Below are 25,641 nucleotides of genomic sequence, written 5' to 3' on the forward strand. Positions count from 1 at the left end.
AGTACGGACCGCAGGCAGATGAAAACATGCTCTCGTATTACGGGAATGAGACTCAAAGAAGTCAGAGCAGCTGTGGGGTGGGAACAGGTGAAGTTGAGACGCAAGTAGAGAGAGACGCATAGGACATTTTGAGGACTGCACATGAATGTGGAACTTTTAAAAAACCCCACTAGCTCTTCACCTCTAGGACTTTTTGGCAATCAAGTCTTGCCTTATTAACTCCATAGACAATGAGATTTGTCCGAATGCAAAGTGTTTTGTGTGTGTGTTCCAGATGTTGATGGCTGGAAGGCTATCCAAAGAAATGGGTCTCCTGCAAAGCTCCAGTGGTCCCAGCGTCATCGGGACGTGTTCAGCTCAGCACGACGATCAGACCCTGTCTATTTTGTTGCTCCTGGTATGTATGGTATTTTTCTTATAGAAGCCAACTAATAAGCCTAGAAGTCAGGAGAGAAAAATGGAGTTAGCAAATGTGAAAACCGTTATCACCTGGTGTTCAGAGAAGCAGTATTTCCAGAAGACAGTTGGGGCTCCAGCCCTATTGACAAAGTCATGATACAATAGCACAGGATTGTGTATCCAGGCAGACAGATCCTGGTTGAGGTTCCTACTTTTGTCAAATGGGAAGTTTCTAGGTTTCCCATAAAGTTGAGAAATACAGAGGTCATATCTGTGGATCTACTGAGAAGCAGATGGAAAAGTGAAAATAAGGTATTCTCAGTTTTAACCACTTGTATGTTAAAAACATATGTGTTGGTTCATTTCATTAGCTAATACGTGATGTCCAGATAAGTTGTCTTCTTAACCTTTCCAAATTTCAGTTCTCTCAGCTGTTAAATGGGGATAATAATACCTCCAAGGATTATTAACATCAAATGTAATGATGTCTGTGAACTCTAAAGCATTATGTAACAAATGGTACTCTTCCCAACATACCTGGGACCTTTATGTATCGGTCTATTGTCAGGGCCATGCTGTGAATCATCTAATACATGGAATTGTCTTATAAAGTGGCCCTTGTAGCATGTCAGTCACTAACTCTCCTTTGTAGCCAATGGCAGTATGGTCACATCCATGAACTGATTCTTCTGGAAGAGTGGTTGGGGGCATGATGGTACATTGATGACACAGGACTCCAACAGAAATCACCAACATTAATGCAAACTTGCTAGCTCATTTGCTCCTCCAGTTTCACAATGATCTCAATCTTTTCAAATTCTATTTCACAGCCAAATTTCTTGGGAATCAACAGGTGAGCTATGGGCAAACCCTGTCTTTTGACTACCGTGTGGACAGGGGAGGCAGACACCCATCCGCCCACGATGTGATCCTGGAAGGTGCTGGTCTACGGGTCACAGCTCCCTTGATGCCACTGGGCAAGACGCTGCCTTGTGGGATCACCAAGACTTACACGTTCAGGTAAGAAGAGTGACTACAAGTGGGTCAGGTGACTGAAGTCCACTTCCTTTGTTCATGCATTCAATCATTCGTTCTTTTAACAAGCTTTTCTGAACACCTTTCATGTACCAGACATGGTATTATGTACAGAAACAGGACGTGCTTCCTGCCCTCAAGCCCCTGACAGGCTAACGGGAGAAAAAACTAAGCAGAATATTACAGTGTGGCGTGTAAATGACAAGATACACAAGGTGGGCACAAGTATTTTGAACACACGGAAGAGGCACAAGTAACCCACGTTGGAGGGATCAAGGAAAACTTCCACATGCCAAGTGAAGAACAGTTTTCTAAGGATAGAAAGGGGAGAGGGGAAGGTTAGCAGGGCAGGGGGAATAATCATGCTTGAGGACGTTTTGTGTGTTAGGAAATTCTAAGTAGTTAAGCGTGAGTGAAGTGTGGAGTGGGGGAGAGGACTACAGTGAGAAGTGAGGTCAGTGAACTAAGGAAAAGAAGTTGGGTTGTTCCTGGAAGTATTCCAGTAAAAAACAAAACAAAATTTGAAAGACTAGCACAGGGGATGGTGACACGATGCCGTGAGCTATTATCATGCTAAATTCAGAAGTGTGCGACGTGTCCAATGTAGACCATGAAAGCCGACTTTTGAAGAGTAAGAGAAATGTGCTCACTTAACAAGTCATTTAAACAGCAAAACCAAAAATCAATGGTAGCTCTCTTGAGGGTCAGAGCTTCTCAAACTCAGCGACGTTCCTGACATTAAGTTGTGTGTGGCCAGGAATAGGAAGTGGTCTCCGAGGACTTGAACCCGCACTGGATGCCATGACCCCTGGGGCTGGCTTCTTGCACTGGGATGCCCTCCGTCACTTCCGTCACTTCCGTCACTTCCTGTGGGGTTCGTGCTCCCTGGGGAGAGCGCACACTCCAAACCCAAGCCTACAAGGTTGCAGCTCCCCATCCTTCACCCCCTGGAGGCAGGGCTGCGAAGGGGCTTAGCGGTTCCCACCTTCTTGGGTATAATTTATATCACGTATACGAATCATAAGACTTGACGAGAGCTGTATTTTTTTTTTTTAAGATTTTATTTATTTATTTAACAGAGATAGCCAGCGAGAGAGGGAACACAAGCAGGGGGAGTGGGAGAGGAAGAAGCAGGCTCACAGTGGAGGAGCCTGATGTGGGGCTCCATCCCAGAACGCCGGGATCACGCCCTGAGCCAAAGGCCAGGCGCTTAACCGCTGTGCCACCCAGGCACCCCGAGAGCTGTATTTTTAAGCTTTGGGCTTTGAATCCTGCAGATTAAATGAACGTCCAAGCAGTCACTGGAGCCCCCAGCTGAGTTACTTCGAGTACCGCAGGTTACTGCGTAACCTCACAGCCCTGCGAATCCGCGCCACTTACGGAGAATACAGTAAGTGACGAAGGGACACGAGTTTCTCTCTTAGGTTTTAGTTTGTGTCAGCTTCCAAGGTGGACAGATTCCAAACAAGTAGATCGACTACTGGATGGTTTTGATGGAGGGTCACTGATTAGGTCTAAATTCTTATATCCTAGAAGTTGTTAAAAGTAACGTTCCTCTAAAAAGAAGTTAACAGCAATGAAGAGTGACTGATTCTCCTTTGCTTAAGCCTGTCCAAATGTGAATGAAAGCTGATTGTTTGGAGAAGATAATCTATAACAAAGGGGCTTGTCCCCTTAGCTAGGAAACAGCATCTACAACTCAGCCCTCTATTCCTTGCGGGGACTGTACTCGGTGCTACAATGCTCAGAAATCAGCTGTACTCTGCTAACTCCTTTTATCGAACTTCACATAGAGGGGAGGGGACTCCAATCCCAACCGGAATGCTTTAAATGTGAGTTCCTGAGCTTTCCAGCACTTACATAAACAGGAAGCATCAATGGCATGCATTATTTCCACATCACTAACGAAGCAAATCGAACAGGATGTAGAAAAGCTATTTATTAACAATTTTATTGAATCTTTATTTCGAGCCAGGCACATTATAATATATGCATTGTCTCATTGCACTTCACAACCTGCATAGGAGGTCCATACCACTGTTGCTTCTCTTCTACACTTGAGGAAACACAACGGTAGGAAGTTATGTGACATGCCCAATTCACGCAGCTAGCGAGGCTGGAGGCAGAATTTAAACCCTGACTTTGCTGACCCTGCAGCCTGTGCGTTGGTCATGATGGACTGCTATCCTTCTGCCCACGCCATAGGGAGGGAATGGCACCTGTCTTTGTTAGGGAGTGAAGAAAAATAAAATCCAAAGAGAGGCCTGCCTTTAGATCTTCAGACCTCACCCCTTGCTACTTCTAACCTGATCTTCGTATGGCAGGCACTGGGTACCTGGACAACGTGACCCTGATTTCAGCCCGCCCCATCTCCGGAGCCCCAGCACCCTGGGTCGAACAATGCGTATGTCCCGTTGGCTACAAGGGACAGTTCTGCCAGGATTGTGCTTCCGGCTACAAAAGAGATTCTGCCAGACTGGGACCTTTTGGTGCTTGTATTCCGTGTAACTGCCAGGGGGGAGGAGCCTGCGATCCAGACACAGGTGAGTGAAATGACACCTGGCCCAGGTGGCTAGGGTGGTCAGGTGACTGGGGTCTCCCGTGGAAGAGACAGAGCTGTGTAAGACAGATTCTGCCTGAACTCATTTTGGAGATGGGAAAGGATTAGGAAGGTAGGGCTGGAGTCAGAGAAGACGGACATGGTGCTTTGTTACACTCAATCCTTTTCATTATGGAAAATGCCGCAGGTTGTGGGAAGGGTACCAGGTTACAGGAAATGGCTGTCATGGTTCAGTGCTGGGGGGTGTCGTTGGTGTCAAGTTTCAAGAATTATCTGGAGAGATCAAAGGCAATGTCAGGGCCTGAATGAATGTGTGGACAAATGGTGTCAGGCCGTGGGGACCAGGGGAGCAGTGTTAAGTTATGGGTAGGAAGGGACGCTAGGTCTACTGAGCATGGGAGAGCCACGTGAGAATCAGGGTCGTGGCCAGATTTGGAGTTGGTGCTGGGGCAAAGGTGAATGCCCGTGCTCCGGACGCTTTGGGGAAAGCTTCGGAGAGGAAGGTTTGGGTGAAGGAGCTCTGCCTCCCACGCATTGCCCATATTACAGGGAGCACATTGGTTTACCCTGCTCCTTTCTCTGCCCTCCCTTCTGCCTCTGCCTCCCAGGAGACTGTTATTCAGGGGATGAAAACCTCGACATCGAGTGTGCCGACTGCCCCATCGGGTTCTACAACGACCCACACGACCCCCGCAGCTGCAAGCCATGTCCCTGCCACAATGGGTTCAGCTGCTCTGTCATGCCGGAGACAGAGGAGGTGGTGTGCAATAACTGTCCCCACGGGGTCACGGGTAAGGCCCCCGGCCTGCTGGCCCTGTGCCGACACCAGGAATTCTCGTGAACAGTCTCTAGGGAATTATAATTACTTAGGGTTACTGTAGATGGGCTCGTTCTAAAGATAAGAACACGCCCGAGAGGTGGATTGAGGAAGGGCAGGGTTTGGTTTGTACGGGATGTAAGTATGGTTAACACTGTTTTAGGTTTGTAATTAGGAAAGAAGTTTTCAGATGAAATACGTGGTTTATTTTATTTTATTTTTTTTTAAATTTTATTTATTTATTTATTTATTTGAGAGAGACAGATAGTGAGAGAGAACATGAGCGGGAAGGAGAGGGAGAAGCAGACCCCTGCCAAGCCGGGAGCCCAATGCAGGACTTGATCCCATGACCCTGAGATCAGGACCTGAGCCGAGGGCAGGTGCTTAACCAACTGAGCCACCCAGATGCCCCAAAATACGTGGTTTAACTAAGCTTTACAGAATGAACCAAGGTACAGAAGGGAAACTTAGTGGTCTTTTAAATGTCACATCTCTCTCCTGGGGTGGCTGCTTGCTCGGTCGGTAGGGCATGCAACTCTGGGTCTCAGGGTTGTGGGTTCGAGCCCCACATTGGGTGTGGAGATTACATAAAAAAATAAAATTAAATTAAAAAAAATAACCGTCACATCTCACTGCTGGTCAGTCTGAAGGAAGAGTTAATTCTTCGGCAGCGGCCTCAGCGGTGTTGCTATCCATCGGACTTTGCCCCTACAGGAAGCCTCGTAGTCGGGCTGCTCTGTTCTAACATCTGGGGCCACCGTGGGGTGAAAGAGCCAAGCCCTTGACCTGAGCACGTGCCCCTGAGGCTCTTCTGGAGGGTGACTGGTGCCCCCGCACCTGCCCTTGCTGCTAACGGGTGACCCCTCAGGCTCGGGCGTTTGTTCCTTCCAGGTGCCCGCTGTGAGCTCTGTGCCGATGGCTATTTTGGGGACCCCTTTGGGGAACGTGGCCCAGCGAGGCCTTGTCAGCCCTGTCAGTGCAACAACAATGTGGACCCCAGCGCCTCCGGGAACTGTGACCGCCTGACAGGCAGGTGTCTGAAGTGCGTCCACAACACGGCGGGTGTCCACTGCGACCAGTGCAAAGCAGGCTACTTTGGCGACCCGTTGGCTCCCAACCCAGCGGACAAGTGTCGAGGTAGGACTGCGTCCCAGACGGGTTGGACAGGCGGGGTGCGCGTGCACGCGCTCGTGGATACATGTAAGCTGGCCGGCGTGTACACACATAAGAACAGACCAATCAGCGAGGCCAGCAGCAGGGAGGAGGAGGCCGCTCTGGTTTCTCTGAACAACTGGCCCGAGAACAATCTGGACCTTTCACCTGTCCAAGGCTTTAACACCCCTGCGGCAGGGTTCTGGAGGACGGAGCTGGAGGATGTCGAATGGGTTAAAGCTGGGGGGGAGAAGAGAAGAAGGTCGAGTTTACATTCCTGAGTGGAAGGGGAGGTGAAATGGGGCAGGTGGTAAACCTCATTCCAGGGCTGGCGGGCAGGAGTGCTGCCGCGCCCGTTACAGGACAGCAGTGAACGACTTGAGACCAAGCGTGAACACACCGAGGTGGGGCGGGGGGGGGGGGGGGCTGTGCCGCAGTTTAAGAGACCCTCTCAGGAAGTCAGTGTAATCGATGTAGACAAAGGTAACAGTTCCAAGTTCTACTAACAAGACTTGGCTACAACGCCGCGGCTATCAGGGCACATTCCTTAGGGCTGCTTCAGAGCAAAGCGTGAGTGTGCACATCGGTCCTCTTGCTCGACCCTTCTATCAAGCCCCTGTACATGTTACATTCAGGAGGCATGTTTAGCTCTAGGCAAGTTCAAGTTCAGTTCTGGGGCGCTGGCCTGCTCCACAGACTCACCCCTCAGTAACAAAGGTCCCAGACCAGCCGTGGTGCCCAGAACTCAGGGGCTGGTTTATTAAAACAGAGCCCAGAGGGCCTCTGGGCACCCAGATGGGAGGACTCCTGGTTCCCCTGGAGGTCTGCTGGGAGCCCAGCACCTCCCACTCACCCCACAATCCCTAGCTGTGGGAATGCCTGAGGACCTCTGTGAAACCTGAGGCTGCCCCCCAGGAGCACAAATCCCACCTGCCCTAACCCCCGTGTGTGGGTTCGCTCCGATGTGCTAGGAAGTACCCATGCTAGGAAGAGCGCACATGCTATGGGCAGTACTGAGTTCCAGTCTAGTTTTTACCATACCTATCGTATCACACTGGTTATGCCAATTAATCTCTCTGAGCCTCAGTTTCTTTATATAGATGAATAATATTAAGTCGAAGTGGTTGCAAATATAAAATAAAATATCCTCTGAGAAGGTATACTGTAAAGGATAGAATACTAGCTACAAGGGGCTATTAATAGAGACTTCACTGGCTTTAGACCATGCATTTCTTCACTCCACTGTCTGTTGTCAAGCACCTACCATGGACCCAATGTGGAGCTAGATACTGAGGTTATAATGATGAATAAGTCAGTTCCAGCCCCCAAAGAGATCATATGCTAATAAGGAAGACATGCAAGTATGTAAGCAAATAATGACAGTATACACAGGTATGTGCTCATATTACCGTGTGCTGAGTGTTTTGTGAGCGCCATAGAGCAACCCATAGAGCTCCTAGAACAGTGGGGCGCGTAGTAGGTGCTCAATCAATATGAATGAAGAAAGGTACTGCTTTTTTTTTTTTTTACTGCATTTCCTACCTCAAAGGCAGCAGAGCAAAAGGAAAAGAGCATTGCCTCTTTCCAAGCTCTCGCTCCAGTTTGCGTGTACTTGCTGCGTGACCCAGGATAGATTACTCCACCTCTGTGAGCTCATACTCGTCATCTGTAAAATAGAGGGAAAAAACCCAGGAGACAGGTTATTCCCCTTTTGAGCAAAGCTAGAGCGCCCACAGAATATCCAACAGGCTCACAATTTGAGGGGAGGAAAAAAAATAAGTGCCACCAGAAAGGGTGGACTGTTGTAGGATCTCTTTATCCATGCTCACACCAAACAAACTTCTCGATGATTCCTAAGATCTGTCTATATTAGGAAGCACAGGCAAGAGATGAATGTAGCACCATGTGAACTGACAAGGGCAAAGTCCTTCTTTGCCATCGGCGATTCGCACTTCTTCCTTTTATCTTTGCTATACCTCCAGTTTCTAGAGTTAGTGTGATATGAATGCTGTCTGTTTGTCTGTCTTTTGTCTCTAGCCTGCAACTGCAACCCAGCGGGCTCAGAGCCTGGGGAATGTAGAAGTGATGGCAGCTGTGTTTGCAAGCCCGGGTTTGGCGGCCCCAGCTGTGACCATGCGGCACTAACCAACTGTCCAGCTTGCTACAGTCAAGTGAAGATTCAGGTGTGCGTGCTCCCCAGCCCTCACCCCATGAGTACAGTCGTTAAGTGTCTACTGGGTGGGGCTGTCACAAATCTAGGACCCTCCTAGTCTCCCGGGGTTGAGGGTGGAGATTACTATTTCTCTCTTTAAAAACTGCTGTATTAAATCTAGTAGTAATAATGCTTCGGGTTTATGCTCTTACACACGCCACTGTCAAGACCCCTTTTGCAGATGCCGTCTCATCTGGTGCTCCTGATGACCGAGTCAGTTTGCAAGAGAATCCAATCATTTGCAGTTTTTCAGTCACGTGGCCAGGTGGAACCAAGAGTCCCACCCAGAATTCCCTGATTCTTGGTTCCACCTGGCCATCTGACTGAAAAATTGCAAATGTTTGGAGACTTGGCTCAGTTCAGTACTCTTCCCACTTACAACATGCCACTTCCTAGTTGGATTTTTTCCAAGAGATGTTTTTGTAAAACAAATGAAGAAGAGCATAAATATGTAGAAGATATGAGGAGTCCAGAAGGTGTCAAGGCTGCTCAAACAAGAACAGCCGCCAGAAATTTCTCATTCGCGTTCCAGAAAAGAACGAAATTGATGTTGTTGTTAATTATTATTTTGCTGGGGTGAAGGGCGGAGGAAGAAAAGGCCCAAACAAGAACCCCAAAGATAGAACAAACTCAACTTGTTTTTTTTTTTAATTTCCCTATTTAACCTGCCCTCTGTAGCACTTTCTTCCAGACACTGTTCCAAGCGCTATCCAAATACTAACTCACTTAGTCCAAGTAATAACGATGAGATGTTATTATTATCCCCATCTAATGGTAATGAAAGTGACTTGCCTAGGGTCACACTCACAGCTAATGAGTAGTGGGGCCAGGATGCAAACTCAGCGAATCTAGGCTCTAACATCTTTAACTGCCATGACACGTCAGGCATTTCTGGGCTGTTAGCTCTTCTGCCCTGAGTACCTGCTGTTGGACTGTGATCTCCACCATCTGTTCTGAACCGCTTTCCCGTGTGGTTTCAGATGGACCAGTTTATGCAGCAGCTCCAGAGCCTGGAGGCCCTGGTTTCAAGGGCTCAGGGTGGTGGCGGAGCGATGCCCGACGCAGAGATGGAGGGCAGAATGCGACAGGCTGAACAGGCCCTTCAGGACATTCTGCAAGAAGCCCAGATTTCAGAAGGTGATGAAGGCCAGCTTCCCTTTAGACAGAAGGGAATTTATAATCTCCTGTTGGGTGTCAGTTCTGTGGGTGTCTCTGTCCAGCACTTGCAGAGATAGAAGGACTGTGTGTGACTCTCCTGGGACCTGAATGACGGTGACAAGAGAACAGCTGCGTGCATTCATTTACTGGGTTTTTACCATTTTGCCATAAGCCGGTCAAGGTCACTCTTCCAACCCCCCCCATGTCCGATCCTTCCGTGCTGACTCCAGAAGTGCTCATCCCCCTTTTCCTTGTTGGTGCCAGGTGCTAGTAAATCTCTCAGTCTCCAGTTGGGCAAGGCCAGGAGCGAAGAGAAGAGCTACTGGCACCGCCTCAATGACCTCAAGATGACTGCGGAAAGAATGCGGGCCCTGGACAGTCAGTATCAGAACCGAGTTCAGGACGATCGCAGACTGGTCTCTCAGATGCACCTGAGCCTGGAGGAGAGCGAGGCCTCCCTGAGAAGAACCGTAGGTGTCTCCAGGTTCGGGGTACTGAGGATCATGGATGTATTGGAGACCCTCCCGTAGTCGCTCACATGTTTCTGTCTACCTGGTAGAGAGTTGGACTTCTCTTCCTTGAGATGGGCGTACCTGTTCTTCGTGTTCTCGGGCTTCCTGCATTTCCCATTTTCCTGCATTAAGTTCTTCTTCCTAGCTCATTTCTTGCTCACCGTCACCTCATGTTGGCCTCTCTCCTCTCCCTTCTTGCTCACACCTCCTGGCTTGTTAGCTCCTAGCGGGCAGGACTTAGTTTGGCTCATGTTTGCATTCTCAGCCCCCAGCACAGTGTGTGGCTGTGACACGTGTTTGCTGCATGAATGAGTGAATGAAAGAATGAATAGATGAACATATGAACAAATGAAAGGGGAGGAATGGTGGGAAGAAGGAAGGAATCCAGTGAAGACAGGATTCTGAAAAGAGGAAAAATTGTTGCCAGTGTGATTTTGTATGTAATTTGTAGTGTGGTAGGAGGGAGAGATTTGAATGAGCTTTCGTCTCTTTCTCGTAAAGAAGGCAATGGTGACCATAGTGTAAGTGGGTGGGTAGAGGACAAATAAGGGAAACTGGAAGATAATCAGATTGTATTGATTTTTTTCCCTTATTACAAAAATAATGCTTATTGTAGAAAATTTAGAAAATAAATAAAAATCCCCTACGATCCCATTATTAAGAAATAACCATCATCAAAACTTGGTATATATTCTGTTGACTTGGAATACATGTGAAAATACCATTAACATATATATATTTTTAAATGAATCTATATCTATTTACAGTTTAAATTGGATTTCTACTTTATTCTTTTTTTATAAGATGTATTTATTTATCGAGAGAGCGGGAGAGCAGGAGGACAGGCAGAGGGAGAGGGACAGGGAAAGAATCTCAGGCAGACTCCCCTTAGAGCGGGGAGCCAAATGATGTGGGGCTCCATCTCACGACCCTGAGATCATGACCTGAGCTGAAATCAAGGGTCAGACGCTTAACTGACTGAGCCACCCAGGCGCCCTGGATTTCTACTTTATTCTTGTCTGTACTTCTTTTTTTAGTGTAGTGATTATGGTGACTAGGGACTGTCGATGTGTCAGGGTGTAGAACGCGGTGTGGTTAATGACAACGAGTTCTAACAGGACAGACGCAGAACGTACTCAGGTTCCAGGGCTGAGTGCAAAGCTTTAACCAATTCTCCTTTCTCCACAGAACATTCCTACCTCAGAGCACTATGTGGGGCCAAATGGTTTCAAAAGCCTGGCCCAGGAGGCCACAAGATTGGCAGACAGGTAAGTGGACCCCTGCTTCAGACTACTTCTGCAAGGCCAGACTTGAACAGGACTGTAGCGTCTTCAGGACCTAAGCAGCATATTCATTACCTCGGGGCTCCTTTGCAGCCATTTCCTTGCCTTGAAGCCATTTTTTTTTTTTTTAACCTCTTGGCTTTTAGCCTATGGGGTGGCCACTGGGCATGGTCATTTGGCAAGTGTTGAGAGTGGGGGTGTTTTTTACCCCAGATTTTTCTATGACTCACAGTATGGCTCTGGTGTGTGTCAGATGTGATTTTTCGGGCTCTGTGAAATGAATCAGCCTTTGGAAAAGAACGCTCTGCAGCTTTGAGGGACTCCCAGGCTCCCACATCGAGCCTGGGAACAAGTAGCAACGAGTTGTTTGCTAGCCTGTGGGGGCCAAGACAGCAGAGAGGGAACCTCCCCCCGAAACCGGCTCTGCAGGGCCCCAGTGAAAACCAGCAGCTCCCTAGTCCTGACTGACTGTAGATCCTACGTGTTCAAGAGGTTTGCTCCTGGCAGAGTGCTCAGCAGGGTGGCGGGCTCTGCGAATCCCAGATGGAACTGGGTCAGTGAGGGAGGTTGATTTGTTTTTTTGTAGCATAAACTGCTTCCTGAGCTTGTTTTGTGGTGGTTGTTGTTTTGGGTTTTGTTGGTTTGTTTTTTGTTTTTATCACTTTGTAAGCATTTGGGGGAATTTATGGACAGGCTCTGTCCCCTCTAGGGGTGGACCCAATGTAGAACTGCAGCAAGTAGGGGGGTGGGTCCTGGATGAAGTAAGACCCAGGGGTTTCTTCCTGCACAAAACAGTTTATAAATGCAATACTTTATCCCCCCGAGACTGCTCGCACCGTCTCCCCGCCCCACGCCCCGCTCCCCCTGGTTACGCCATAAACGGGAAAGATCACCAGCTGGGGACTAAGACATGAGCGCCATCTCCAGAACACCTCCTGCTTCCTGACAGTTCTCTAATTCCGTCTAATCTGGGTCAATTCTGTTTGGCTTTTCTAGACAAACCAGCTCCTTTACTCCTCTCCCTTCCTTCAAATAAAACACCTAAAGGAATTTTGCTATGAAAACTCAAATTCTTTGTTTTTAATCCTTTCAGCCATGTTGGGTCAGCCAGTAACATGGAGCGGCTGGTAAGGGAAACCGAGGACTATTCCAAACAGGCGCTGTCACTGGCACACAAGGCTCTGCGGGAAGGAGGCGGCGGGGGCAGCCTGGACAGCTCCGCGGTGCAAGGGCTTATGGGAAAGTATGTTCGATGCGTCCTCACATGGGCCAAGATAATCCGCATCCCTCTGGGGTGTAGCACAAACCACGTTTGAGGGACACCGTGCTTCATTAAAAGATATTAATCCTAAGGGACAAGAGAATGAGAATGTTAATTTGGGGGAAGGGACAGGCCTTTATGTCTGGAAGAAGAAAAGACTGATTAAGTAAAACTTGTGTTTTGACTGAGAGGTTGCAATGCTTGGAGAAGTGGTGGTGGTTGAGTAAACCCATCTGATGACATGGGGGATAGAAAAAGAATGTATTGTCAAGAATTGGGAAACTTGGGCTGAATTCTTCCGACCCAACCTGTATAAACTTTAAGGCTTATGTTTAGATTGCGGAGAGGGACACATATCTGGCACATAACCTCATTCGTTTTTTCTGCTTACTCCCAACTACACACTTTTTACACAACAGGATGAATGGTCGCTTTGAATAAAAAGAGTGACTCCTCAAAGTTCTCTTTCTCCCCATGCTGCAGGTTGGAGAAAGCCAAGTCCCTGGCCCAGCGACTGTCAGGGGAGGCCACTCAAACTGACATTGAAGCAGACAGGTCTTACCAGCATAGTCTTCGCCTTCTCGATTCTGTGTCTCAGCTGCCTGGAGTCAATGATCAGTCTTTTCAGGTGAGGGCATGTACTGATGTGCTGATGGACAGAAGAAGGGCCACGCTTCCCTAGGGGTTCCATCATATGGTTTGGCCATTCAGCTTTTCCTCCGTGCGGACCTTCCATGTGTTAGATTAGGAAGAATGTTGTTCTTATTAACCATTTCCTTGTTCTTAAACTCCAGTCTTTGCCTCTGAAAAAGCCTTAGCCCACATCCTGAACCTATTAGTGGACAACAGTTTTATATCTCCTCCTTAGTTTTGGGCACTACTGAAACGTGGATATCATTAGAGATAAAGCTTGATATTTACACATGGGTCCAAACTATAGTACATTTCTATGTACAGCCATTCAGAAGACTTTTGTTCTCAGAAGTTTTACATTGTTTCTATCATCGATTCCTTTAACTATTACAAACTTATTAGATTAAGAAGATTTAGCTTTCTACCTGTGCAAAGAGCACTCACAATGATTCCCACAAAAATGTTTCCATGCATGTATAAACCAACATGTAAAATTTAAAAAGAGCGCGAGAGAGAGAGACAAACCCCGTTTGATGCTTGGGGAAACTGCCACCTGACTATCATTAGGCACATTGTTTCATTTCTATTAGATTTTGTGTCAGGATTGCTGTTGTTTTCAAACAGTGATGCCAGTTCCTAAGACTGATGGGCAGAAAGTCAGACTCCTTCATCTCTTTGGGCTTACAGGCAGAAGTGAAGAGGATCAAACAAAAAACTGATTCTCTCTCAAGCCTGGTGACCAGGCGTATGGATGAGTTCAAGCATGTGCAGGACAATCTGAGAAACTGGGAAGAAGAAACCCAGCAGCTCTTACAGAATGGAAAGAATGGGAGACAGGTATCCTTTTATTAACTCATTCGCTCAACAAACAGGTACTGGATGCCTACCATATGAATAAATATGGCAAGAGGCCATAAATATGCAGCCATAGAAAACTCTCTGAAGGTCACGGTACCACTGCTCATAGATGGAGAAACGGAGATACAGACAGCTTGATGTAATTAGTTCCGTTCCACCCACTCAATCAGCCCTCAAGCCTAGGAATAGGACTCAGGCCTCCTGAGTTCAATTTTGGTCCAGCTTTTTCTACTAGCTTGGCTTTATCTAGAGTGTAAAATTATGATTTGCAAAACTATACTTGTCCTTGATAGTGGACTGGAGTTTGAGGCTGTTCCTATACAGGATGTGTCGTTGATGATAAAGTTTGCTCAGTCCCGGATGGTGGAGGGCTTTGCGGCAGCACCCCCAGACTCTCTGGTGAATCACAGCACTCTGTTGTTTGTGAAGAGAAATGTGTCCGAGTGACCCTGCTGGCTGGAATGCTCTTCCTGGGTGTATGTTACATGAACTCTCATCTTATTCTGTCTGCCTGTTTATAGACATCAGATCAGCTGCTGTCCCGTGCCAACCTTGCTAAAAGCAGAGCCCAGGAAGCACTAAGTATGGGCAATGCCACTTTTTATGAAGTTGAGAACATCCTGAAGAACCTCAGAGGTAAGCATTTCGTGGTTCAGGTCACTTGAAGATGTTAAAGGAATAACCCCAACTTTGATTTATTTTGAATCCCTGTGTATTTCTCTAAATGATAGGTACACTGGGATATTAACAGACACTTAATAAATATCTTCCTCAAGTAAGAAATTGTATAAATAGTTGACGTAGTGGAATGGATTTAACTAGATGTCAGAAGGCTTGAGTTCTGAGCTTGGCTGGGCAGCGTGACGGCTCTGAGCAGACTTGGTGACCATAGGCAAGTCATAGCCTTTCCAGAACCTAACGTCCTCTTCTTTAAAGAAAGAAGGTTGAGTTAAAGGATCTCTAAGGTCCTTCACAGATCCAACATCCTACTACGACACACAGATTTTTTTCCTTTTCTTTTGTAGCCTGGTTGATTGCAATATAGAATCAATGTGGTTGCTTCGTGGTGATGGTAGAGCAAACTCTGTCGCAACACCTGGATCCCAAGAAATTTGAGTTTGTGCCTTATAGAGATTTGGTTACAATTTCAGGTTTCTTCACTAAAGAATTAAAAAGAAACATTTTTAAAGTCTCGGAATTTCCTTCATGGAAAGAACCTCTGTAGTACCCATTCTATTCAACCTCCAACTCTCATCATGGGCAGCTTAGGGTTTAAGGCTCTGACCTAAACTTTGGGCTTCAGAGATTTCACCTGGTTTTGATCTACTTTGGGGTCTTAATGCTCTTGCAGCGGTGGGGGCCCAGGGCAGGCTGATTGTCGGTTTCTCTAAGCAACGACCTAATCATGGCCCTTTCAGTGCCTCCTTTAAGATGCTTTCTGCTGGGTGGCTCAGTCGGTTAAGCGTCTGCCTTCGGCTCGGGTCATGATCCCAGGGTCTTGGGATGGAGCCCCACATCGGGCTCGCTGCTCAGCGGGGAGCCTGCTTCTCCCTCTGCCTCTGCAGCTCCCCCTGCTTGTGCTCTTGCTCGTGCTTTCTCTCTCTCTCTTTCTCTGACAAGTAAGTAAAATATTTAAAAAAAAAAGATGCTTTCTGCTGGATAAGAAAGGGCAGTAAGAGCCACAACTTCCCACACTCTTGCCCCTAGGCAGTAATAACCCTCTTCTTGGGATTTTTCTTAAAAACCTCAGCCCCGTTCAATTTCATTTATAATTTTCATAAGTCACTTTTCACCTTCATGGCAATGTTTTCTTGTTTTCATTTCAGAGTTTGACTTGCAGGTTGAAGACAGGAAAGCAGAAGCAGAAGAGGCCATGAAGAGACTCTCCTACATCAGCCAGAAGGTCGCAGATGCCAGTGACAAGACCAAGCAAGCAGAAACAGCCCTGGGCGGTGCTGCTGCCGACGCCCAGAGGGCAAAGACCGCAGCCAGGGAGGCCCTGGAGATCACTGACAAGATAGAACAGGTAAAGAGAAATCGGAATGCAGGTTGGCACGAGCAGCCCCAAATGCAAGGGTCGTGTGGGAAGAGAGAGAGTGTTGGGCTCATTTTGACCCCTAGATCTCGGAGTCTCGTGGTCCATGGCAGCCCCAGAGCCACTTACGTGCCCCCTTTTGTTGGTTGATTCGCAAGGCTTTCATTGACCAAGAGCTGGAGCCTTCATATTCAGCTCCCTTTTTGGATGATACCATGAGAAGAACCATCCAAGACTGATTTCTTTTCGTATCAACTATCGTATTAGTTTCCTAGAGCTGCTGTAACGAAGAACCACGGACTAGATGGGTTAAAACAACAGACGTGTATTCTCTCACAGTTCTGGAGCTGGAGGTCGGAGATCAAGATGTGAGCAGAGCCCCGGTCCCTCGGAGGCTCTTGGGTAGAAACCTTGCCTGCCTCTTCCTAGCTTCTGGTAGTGACTGTCACTCCTTAGCGTTCCTTGCTTTGCCATGACGTCACTCCAGTCTCTGCCTCTATCATCACATGGGGTTTTTCTCCCTGGGTATCTCTGACCCTTCTTATAAGGACACTGGTCATTTTGAATTAGGGCCCCATGGACTCCGGTATAACCTTAAGTGATTGAAGCTGCAACAATCCTACTTCCAAATCAGGTCACATTCTGAGGTCCTGGGCTTTAGGACGTCAGCATATCTTTTTGAGGACACAATTCAACCCCATAACAACAATCATCAGTGTTTGACTCAAGATTACGAAATTCTGGAGTTCTAGTTCCCTTATTTCTATTTTCTGTGTCTAAGTTCTGCGTGTTCATTTTTTTTTTTTTTTGCTTCCACTCTGTGCCAGCGCTGTGCTTGGTGCTGGGATATGAAGATGAGAAAGATGCAGTCCTCTTCCAGGAGCGCTCCGTGTAATGGGGAGAGATAGACTAGATACACGGCAGCCCCCGTGTGGAATGCTACAGTAGAGGCTGTACTTCTCGCCGGAAGAGAGCTTCTTAGCTCTCATTTAGGCATGACTTTTAGAAAGCTTATGCAACTCTGGAAAGCCCAGAGGGAACTCTTAGTATCTGGACTATTTGACCTCACTCTTGGACCACTTGGTAATTCGCAAGAATAATTTCTTCCCTTGAGGGTAGAGACCAATTTCACGTGGCTCTCTTTATATAGCTTCTAGCACCGGGATAGCTGCAGGTTGATGTTTAACAACAGCTTATGGGTAAAGATACTGATAAACTTTGTCCTAATAAAGACAAAAGCCACAGCTGTAGCCCATTCACTCTCTGCGCCTCGAACTCACAGCTGTCTCAAGGATCCTAGTAAAGTTGCTCGAGAGACTGTGGCAGCAAAGAACTGCGACAGGAAATGATGTGAATTTTTTACCCAAAGAGTTTTTATTGCGTTCACTTTTTGGGGAGCATTGGCCTGAGAGGGACTCGGAGTCTCACTGCTGACCCTCCCAGTCCCTACACACAAACCCGCAACTTAATTTGTTTGAAGCAGAGCTTGGGGACGGGTGTGTCTCCAAGTCTGACTCTTGTTGTTCATCTAACTTACTCCATCAGGGTCTGGCTGCAGCTGTTTATTTTTTCTCTATTTGTCCCTGAGACGTTTTTGTGCCTCACCCCTCTCTCTCTCCTCCCGTCCCTGGCTCCCTTCCTTTTCCCAGGAGATAGGAAGTCTGAACTTGGAAGCCAATGTGACAGCAGATGGAGCCTTGGCCATGGAGAAGGGACTGGCCACTCTGAAGAGTGAGGTGAGGGAAGTGGAAGGAGAGCTGACCAGGAAGGAGCAAGAGTTTGACCTGGATCTGGACGCGGTGCAGATGGTCAGTTCCCATGGTTTTCCGTGGGAGATTCCTTTAAACCTGCCAATATGAGAGACACCCTTTCAAGACTGGTTTGTGTTTCTTTTTCTTCAGGTAATTACAGAAGCCCAAAGAGTTGATAACAGAGCCAAGAATGCCGGAGCTACGATCCAAGACGCACTCGACACACTGGACAGCATCCTACACCTCATAAGTACGTGGAGTGTTCACAGGCTTCCGGCCCGCGCTGCAGGGCTGCTCCCGGAAGACGAGCTAGACCCAGCCCTGATAAATGGAAGCCCTAGGGTCCCCATAAGAGTATCAGAAATTTGCTTTCTTTCTAGGCCCAGATACTTTGGGCACATACCTTTACATGTTCTGGACTCTGTTTTACCATCTGAAGATGGGTCACTGAGCACCTATTGCCCTTGGAGGTGAAAGTCCGTAGCTCAAAGATCTGGGTGTAGTTAGGGAAGGTGTACTGAAGCGCAGAGGTTACTCGTGTCTCACAGATCACGCGGTCACCTGTGCAGGCAGTATTCCAGCTTCACAGCTCCAGAGAAGACTGGACGGTTTGACGGTCCTGTAAGGGTTCTGACCGTGACCCTGAGAAGCTCGTGGGCAGTCGTGGGCACAGGAGTAACGTCATCACTGTAGATTTCAGGAAGACCAGTGAGTGGAGCGCCCGAGTGAGGGGAGGAGCCTTGGTGAGACAAAAGGCAGGGCGACACCACTTTGGAAACAGTGGAAGGAGTCGAGGAGGGGGGCGACAGAGCCTGAGCTCCGAGGCAGCACAGGTGGTGAGGCAGGAGATTGTCCCAGTCTGTGAAGTCAAGAGCCGGTTCTGCTGCGTGTCCCCAGCCCGCAGTTACACCTTGGCGTGTCCAGTTGCGGGAACTTGCCCTGCCTGCTTGAGAGCCCAGAAGAAAGGTAAAGGTAGTAGCTACAGGAGATACTGCAGAATTTTCAGATAAAAGAGATTTGATGGCACAGGGCGGCGACAATTCACATTTACCCACAGAGTCCCTCCCCGCAAAAAACCGATGAGGATTAACATTCCGGATTGGTAAAACTGATAGCAAACCCTCATTTGGCCTGTTTCGTCAAGTGTAGACCGCAGCAGGTAGGGAACAAGGGATTCAATCACAGAGTCCAGCTATCATCAGGAAAAGGCTTGGTTCTGCCTTTTAGGTTCAGTAGAACAACTTTACTTTTTTTCTTAAGATTTTAATTAATTTATTTATTTTGAGAGAGAGAGAAAGAGCACAAGCAGGGGAAGGGGAAGAGGGAGAGGGAGAAGCAGACTCCCCGCTGAGCAGGGAGCCCGGTCCCAGGACCCTGGGATCATGACCTGAGCCGAAGGCAGATGTTAACTGAGTGAGCCCCCCAGACGTCCCAGGTGAAGAACTTGAAAATCCGATTTTTCTGTGGAGGACCCTCCTCGCCCTGGGAGATCAGTATTGTCTGTGGTTTTACTAGTGCGTCTGCTTTGTGGTCCAATGAGCCCCAAAGAGTAAAGACCCTCTAAGGGTAAAAAAAAAACAAAAACAAAAAAAACCACCCAACTCCCCAGTGGAGATTTTAGCAGCTTTGTTTAGTGTTCTGAAAAAGGTACTGAAACGAATAGGCCCTTTCAAGAGAAAACGCGAGCGTGGGGGAAAGAAGCTGGTGGGAATTATTAAACATTTACCAGGTGCCAGGCCCTCTGCCAGGTGCTCTCTGGTGTAATATCATCGAAGGCTTTTCAAGGTCCTATGAGACGGGTTTTATTATTTTTATTATTTTATCTCACGAAGCAGTAAACTGAGGTTCAGAGAGGTTGATAGCGTCCCACGGATCACATAGTCAACCGTGGAGGTGGGATTCGAAGTGAGATCTCTGTTTCCAGTGCTCCTGCCCCTTTTTGAGTGCTCGTGCTGCCTCTCCGTGGACATGGTTATTTTGTTCTCAAGCTCACGTAACTTTCTCGGCATGTCATAGACCCCAAAGTGCTGGAATTCTCCCCTGCTCCTCGGTGAAGGACCGATCCACTGGCTCTGTATTTTTGTAATGGTGTTGCTTCTCCCGTTTGCTCCCTGGAGTCCCGGAGCCGTCACCATGTTGTCACCCCAGGCACAATAAACTCGGGCGGGCAAATGCTATGACCGCAGCTCAGATATGGGAGGCAACTTGACCTTGAGTTTGAATTGACCAAAGGCCACTCAGACCCTATTCACATCAAGCAGGTTTGGCCAGGTGCCCTTCGTGCTCACATTAGTTTTCGATTGTGTATGGGTAAAACATACCTGAACAAATAGCACCATGTTTCATATTGAAAATAAACTAGTATCTAGCTAGATTCCCACTGTCTCAGGCCAGAGTGACGTCTTACATCATTTCCTAACAGCTGGAATCTATCCCCCAAATAGCAAAGCATACCTTGGCCTCTATAAACCCGAAAGCCCAGCCAGTTTCTAAAGGTCTTCTAATGGAAAATAGCAAGATATTTCCTAGGGATAGTTCAGTAAACATAATTTGGAGTTGGTCCTGGTCCTAGGGTGAGCTGTGTTGGGCAGACACCTTGGACAGTACTCAGTCTCCTGTGACCTTCAGCCTTCATCTTCTCAGAGCATGAACTGTTGGCCCTAATGTGGAAGGAGAAACTCAAGCTTCCTATTGCTTAACTCCAGAGCTCAGGGGCTTGAACTGGGCTGTTCATAACTAGTAACTAGGCTAGAGCTCTTGGAATATTTTCTATATTATTCCCAATATAAAATAAGCCTTTTATTTTTTTTAGTTTAAAGCTTTTTATTAAGTAAATTCCACACACCCATGGGGCTTGAACTCACAACCCTGAGATCAAGAGTCACATGCCCCACTGCCTGAGCCGGCCAGGTGCCCTTAGAATAAGCATGGCATACCGTTTCCTCTGGGCAGGTGGAAACAAGAACTAGTTCAGGGTCTAGAGGGCCCATGTGTGTTCAAGGAGATCTAACCACAGCTCTTCTTATTAACTCCTTTCTCACTCCCTCCAATAGGTCAGCCTGGCAATGTGGATGAAGAGAAGCTGATCTCATTAGAGCAGAAGCTCTTCCGGGCCAAGACTCAGATCAACAGCCAGCTGAGGCCCTTGATGTCAGAGCTGGAAGAGAGAGCACGTCGGCAGCAGGGCCACCTCCGTGTGCTGGAGACGAGCATAGATGGGATTCTGGCTGACGTAAAGAACCTGGAGAACATCAGGGACAACCTGCCCCCAGGCTGCTACAACACCCAGGCGCTGGAGCAACAGTGAATCTGCCATGGAGATATCTCAACTGAGGTTCTTGGAATACAGAACTCAGGAGCCATCTCGTGTGGTTGGGGTGGGATGGAGACATTTGAACATGTTGAATGGACATGCTCAGGTCCACTGAACCTGACCCCATCCCTGAGATCTTGGCCAGTTAAATGTCCTGTTACACCAGTGTGAGACTACTTGTTTCCCGATGCTGGGCAATGAGGCAGATAGCATTGGGTATGAGACTGGCCAAGGGCCTGGACCCGGAAGGGTAGACTGGATGGAAGGACAAGCTCACAGGCAGATGTTTGCCTCAGGAGAGTCACAAACTGAGTCCTGGAGTATGGACAGGTGCTGCTGGGCTCTAGTCAGCTTATTCTTTGGGTAATGTGACCAAAGGAAAAAATTTTTTTTTACTTTGCCCACCCATAAAATTCTTCTTAATGTCTGAACAGAGAGCGAAGTCCAGTCACACTGTGGCCAGTAAAATACTTTTGCCTTACGGTGTCCAGGACAAGCTTCTTGTTGACCAGAGTTCTTCCCACTTACCACGCAGTTTGTCAACATGTGCTCCACTTTCAAGCTGGAAGAAGTGAACAGTGATGGAGTGAGAAGCTTTAAGGCTGGTCCATTTGGAGCAATGGTGCCTGCTTGGGTCCTGCCACCTTTGCGTTCTTCTGGGGCCTGGAAGTGACATCCTTTCTCCGATGATGCCATGACTAGTTAGAGACTACATTTTTATTAAAGCATTTCCGACCAGCAAAGCAAACATTGGGAAGGTATTTACTTTTGGGTTTCAAAGTGATAGAAAAATATAGCTTGGGCATTGAAAGAAGTACAATTATCCAGAAGATTTATTTGTCCTGATTCAACCCCACTTTTCAAAAACTAAAAATTGTATGTGTCTATGTGTTGTATTTTCTCACTCTCTCTCCCTATAGCAGAGAATGTTTCTACTCACACTGGAGCTGGGTAGACCCCATCCTTCCATCCATCCTTCCATCCATCCATCCTTCCAACATATATTTATTGAGTACCTACTGTGTGTCAGGGGCTGGGGTACATTGGTGACATAGTCTCTGCCCTCAAGGAGTTGATCGTCTAGTAAGGAAGACAAACATCAAAAAAATAAATTTAAATGTACAACTCTTGTTCATCACAAGTGGTTTTATTGCAATAACCCCCTGGTTTGCAACCTCATTTCTCAACAGAACATATGTTGCAAGACACTCCCATGGGGGCACTTGGGTTTTGGCAAAGCTGGGATGGCTCTGGGTTGTGCACACTTCTTTGCATTCCAGCTGTCACTCCTCCCCTTTCCACACCTGATTGCAACAGACCGTTGAGTCATGATCACACCAGTGGGAATTGCTGGAAAAACCAGAGATGCTTCCATCTTGGCTTGGAAGATGTTGGTGCAGACTCGCCTTTGTACATCCTTGGCTTTTCATGGATGTGTTTTTGAATAAAAAATAATTCTTAGATGCCTGTGGTCAGTTTCTAATTTGTCAAAGTCTAAGTCTAAGGTGGAGGTACCAAAGCAATGGCAACTAAAATGGCACAGAAACAGCAATGAGTCCGAGAGAGTTCGCATTTTTCTGAACATCTTGTTTGGCCCTTTCCAACCATTAGAGCACTTGAAGAGAGTTAATTGGTGCCGTCTCCTAAGCATAAAGGATTTATTTCCGGAACAACCTGAACAGGTTGCGGGGTTTTAATTAATATTTTTGTCTTTTTTCCTTTGGCTATGAAATTAACGTAAAATCAATAGTTTGTGGTACATTGTCACGCTTTTTAATAGATAAAAATCTAATAAATTAAGATCCTGAATTGGCCATCTAGCTAAGTGGCTGAGGAAAAGATTCTGTTCCTGTCCACATTAACCCCACAAATTCTGAGAGGTCTGATCACTTTGCTTTACCTTCTGTAGAAGTGAATTTATAACCCTGTCTTGGCGTACTCAGTCACATATCCTGCAACTCCTCACTGTAGTTAACAACCAGCGCCCAGGAAATGTGTATGTATTAATTAGATTAGATTAACCACTATATCATGTAGACCTAAAAATGTACATTACTCAAACAAAATAGACTTTTTTTCTTGCTCTTATAATGGATGGGGAGCAAATTGGTAGGGTGACCCTCCACATAGTCATTCCAGAACCCTGCCGCTTACAACATGTGACTTCGAAGGTTGCCCTGGGAATCATTTCCTATTCCAGTGAGTAGAAAGGGGAAAAGACATGGAAGTGGGAGACACCTGGAAGGTTTTTGTGGGCCAGGCCTGGGAGGGGCTGCACGTCACTTTCTCTCATGTTCCATGGTCCAGAACCCAGTTTTATGACCACATCTGACCTGCAAGCGGTCTGGGAAATATAGCCCCTTGGTAGGAAGCCATGTCTCAGTGACAATCCTACTATGAAAGGGGAGAATGCATTAGAATGCATAACTAGTGATCGGCGTCTGTCTCTGCCAAGTATAAGATTAAGCAGTACGTGTTCTAGGGAACTTGGTGAGGGATTCCATTAGTTAATAACATGCAATCATAAAAGGATTCCTCAATGGGATAAATTGTTAAGAAGGTCATAGAACATCTTCCCTGACAAATGGGAGATGACCTCTGAATAGAGATGGGAAGTGGAAAAGTAACTTACGTGACTCCCTTGGTATAGACATGATGCCCTCATTTCTGAGGACCTGACGAATTATCCCTAAGAAGAGAGAAGAGGTGTATGGCTGAGAGATAGCCTACCCAGGACTTAGCCTCTGTTGCCAGTCCTGTCCTGACCCTGTCAAATTAAGGGAGCTGTTCTTCCTGGTTCTCATCAGTATTTCTAATTGGTAGTGAAAACTCTCTTGGACTTCTCCGCTGAGAGCTTTCTGATTATTTGTGCTGCTGGTAGGCCATTATGCATATCGTCATCTACTTTGACTCAGGAATTTCTGTTTGGAGAGGGGGTAGGACTGAAACTGCACATAAGCTGTGGCCTTTTAGCAGATGTATTTCTGATCTTATCACAGGATGTGGTTTCTTGTCAGTACTCTTGGGAGGCCAGGGAAAAGGGGAAGAAGATACTCAGTAATGTCCAATGTTTGGAACGAGGCTCAAGGACTGGGATATATTTATCATGTCTTCTTTCAATGTTTTTGCCTGGTCATGGGAGCGTTGTGAATTCTTGCTATGGCTCAGTTTTCCCACCTGGAAAGTAGAGATTAGATTTTTTTTTTTCTGCTTTCTTTACACTACGGGCTACATGGAACTTCCTAAGAAATTCCAAGTCCTGAAGCTTACTTATGGGTCATAAGAGACGAAATGTGTATGTACATGTATGTTAATTCATAGTTAGTACATATATTTTATAAGTTAATGTAAGTTAGCAAATTAAACCAGTGTTTATGCCCAATTTTAAACAAGCTTTCAATATTACATACTCTCAGGACAGAGAGAAAAAAGTGTTTAGTTTTGTGGCCAAAATAGCAAAAGTAAACACAAGTAATCAATTTACAAGTCATATCAAGCATCATTATGACGGACCACCAAACCCAGGTGGACACGCACGAAGCTAACTAATTCCAATCTTAAGCAATAACAACAAAACACGTAGTAAGAACCAAAATGATTTTTTTTTAAAGAGTACAACTAATCTGACAAACAAGCGGCTAAGCCCTAAATGAGGGGCCTAAAGGGGAATTGCTGTTTCATCTTCTGAAGCACGACTGACACTCGCTAATGACAACCACTATTTGGATCTATACCAACACGCAATGCATGTCACAACTGCAAATGAAATAGGAACTAACAGAGCAGGACTGAGCAATTAACAAATTATTCATTTTTTCAGCTTGTTTACACTGCCAAAACGGTGAGTTTAATGGTTTATCTTACTTAAGATCTTTTATACCAAAAGTGAGTTAGACAAGTTTAGTTTTTACAAATACATTTTTGTTTCATAAAGAACTAATTCCATTAGGGAGCCAAAGCTAAACAATTGGAGACCATGAAGATTAGGTAGGTTCCAAGACTGAATTTTTTTTAATTGAAAACTCTTAGGCACAGTTCACAGATTTGCTAATTATTCTTCCCTGCCTATGATCCTAGGGTGTGGCTGTATGTACTTTCATATCACACGTGTGGCATCAGCTAAACCAGCAGAAAATCTCCTGCTCTAAGAACATCTTTGCAATGGTTGGCTCCCGTGAAGTAAGACTATGACAAAAAAAGTGATAAATTCTGCAACTCGCAGAGAAGATTCTGGACAAAGACACAAGACTAGTAGCATTGTCTTATTTATTAATGTAATTCAAACATTTTGCTGATAAAACTTTTGTCCATGACTATTCTAGCAACAAAATTTTACTCAAAATATTTCACTATGAAATGGTGCTGCAACTTCAATGTAGTTTTTTTTATTAATGAATTGTTCATAAAGCAACTCTTACTCTTAAAATGGCAGATGCGGTGACCAAAAGTGATTTCAAAAAAAGCTTCCCCCTCCCCATGCCAATCCTTGAGACCGTTTGGATCAAACTGAGTTCTGGACCTGGGCTAGACTGAAGGGAAAGAGTGTAGCTCATTCCTAAGTAAATGGAACAGGCTAATAGGACACCCCAAACTGAGCCAACCAAGAAACCATGTGAAGAATTGAATTCAGCGGGCAGCTCTAAGATGGTGTAGACTGGGTGA

At 46.5% G+C, this 25,641-nt stretch overlaps 1 protein-coding gene across 1 annotated transcript in view; it reads left to right on the plus strand.

Moving 5' to 3' along the window:
* Window positions 1-22,440, plus strand: part of LAMC2 (laminin subunit gamma 2) — a 55,567-nt gene extending 33,127 nt beyond the window's left edge. The window contains exons 7-24 of the mRNA XM_045811405.2: window positions 275-397; window positions 1,230-1,419; window positions 2,712-2,824; window positions 3,759-3,977; window positions 4,603-4,785; window positions 5,703-5,948; window positions 8,001-8,146; window positions 9,156-9,312; window positions 9,598-9,803; window positions 11,034-11,113; window positions 12,222-12,371; window positions 12,873-13,017; window positions 13,710-13,859; window positions 14,402-14,516; window positions 15,707-15,906; window positions 17,565-17,723; window positions 17,817-17,916; window positions 20,720-22,440. Of these exons, the coding sequence (XP_045667361.1) occupies window positions 275-397; window positions 1,230-1,419; window positions 2,712-2,824; window positions 3,759-3,977; window positions 4,603-4,785; window positions 5,703-5,948; window positions 8,001-8,146; window positions 9,156-9,312; window positions 9,598-9,803; window positions 11,034-11,113; window positions 12,222-12,371; window positions 12,873-13,017; window positions 13,710-13,859; window positions 14,402-14,516; window positions 15,707-15,906; window positions 17,565-17,723; window positions 17,817-17,916; window positions 20,720-20,973 (2,936 nt within the window). The 3' untranslated portion in view covers window positions 20,974-22,440. The remainder of the gene's footprint in view (window positions 1-274; window positions 398-1,229; window positions 1,420-2,711; window positions 2,825-3,758; window positions 3,978-4,602; window positions 4,786-5,702; window positions 5,949-8,000; window positions 8,147-9,155; window positions 9,313-9,597; window positions 9,804-11,033; window positions 11,114-12,221; window positions 12,372-12,872; window positions 13,018-13,709; window positions 13,860-14,401; window positions 14,517-15,706; window positions 15,907-17,564; window positions 17,724-17,816; window positions 17,917-20,719) is intronic.
* Window positions 22,441-25,641: the final 3,201 nt, after the last annotated feature.

This window comes from Ursus americanus, chromosome 2, assembly GCF_024610735.1.
Source record: "Ursus americanus isolate L20-20 chromosome 2, mUrsAme1.1.p, whole genome shotgun sequence".
Lineage (NCBI taxonomy): Eukaryota > Metazoa > Chordata > Mammalia > Carnivora > Ursidae > Ursus > Ursus americanus.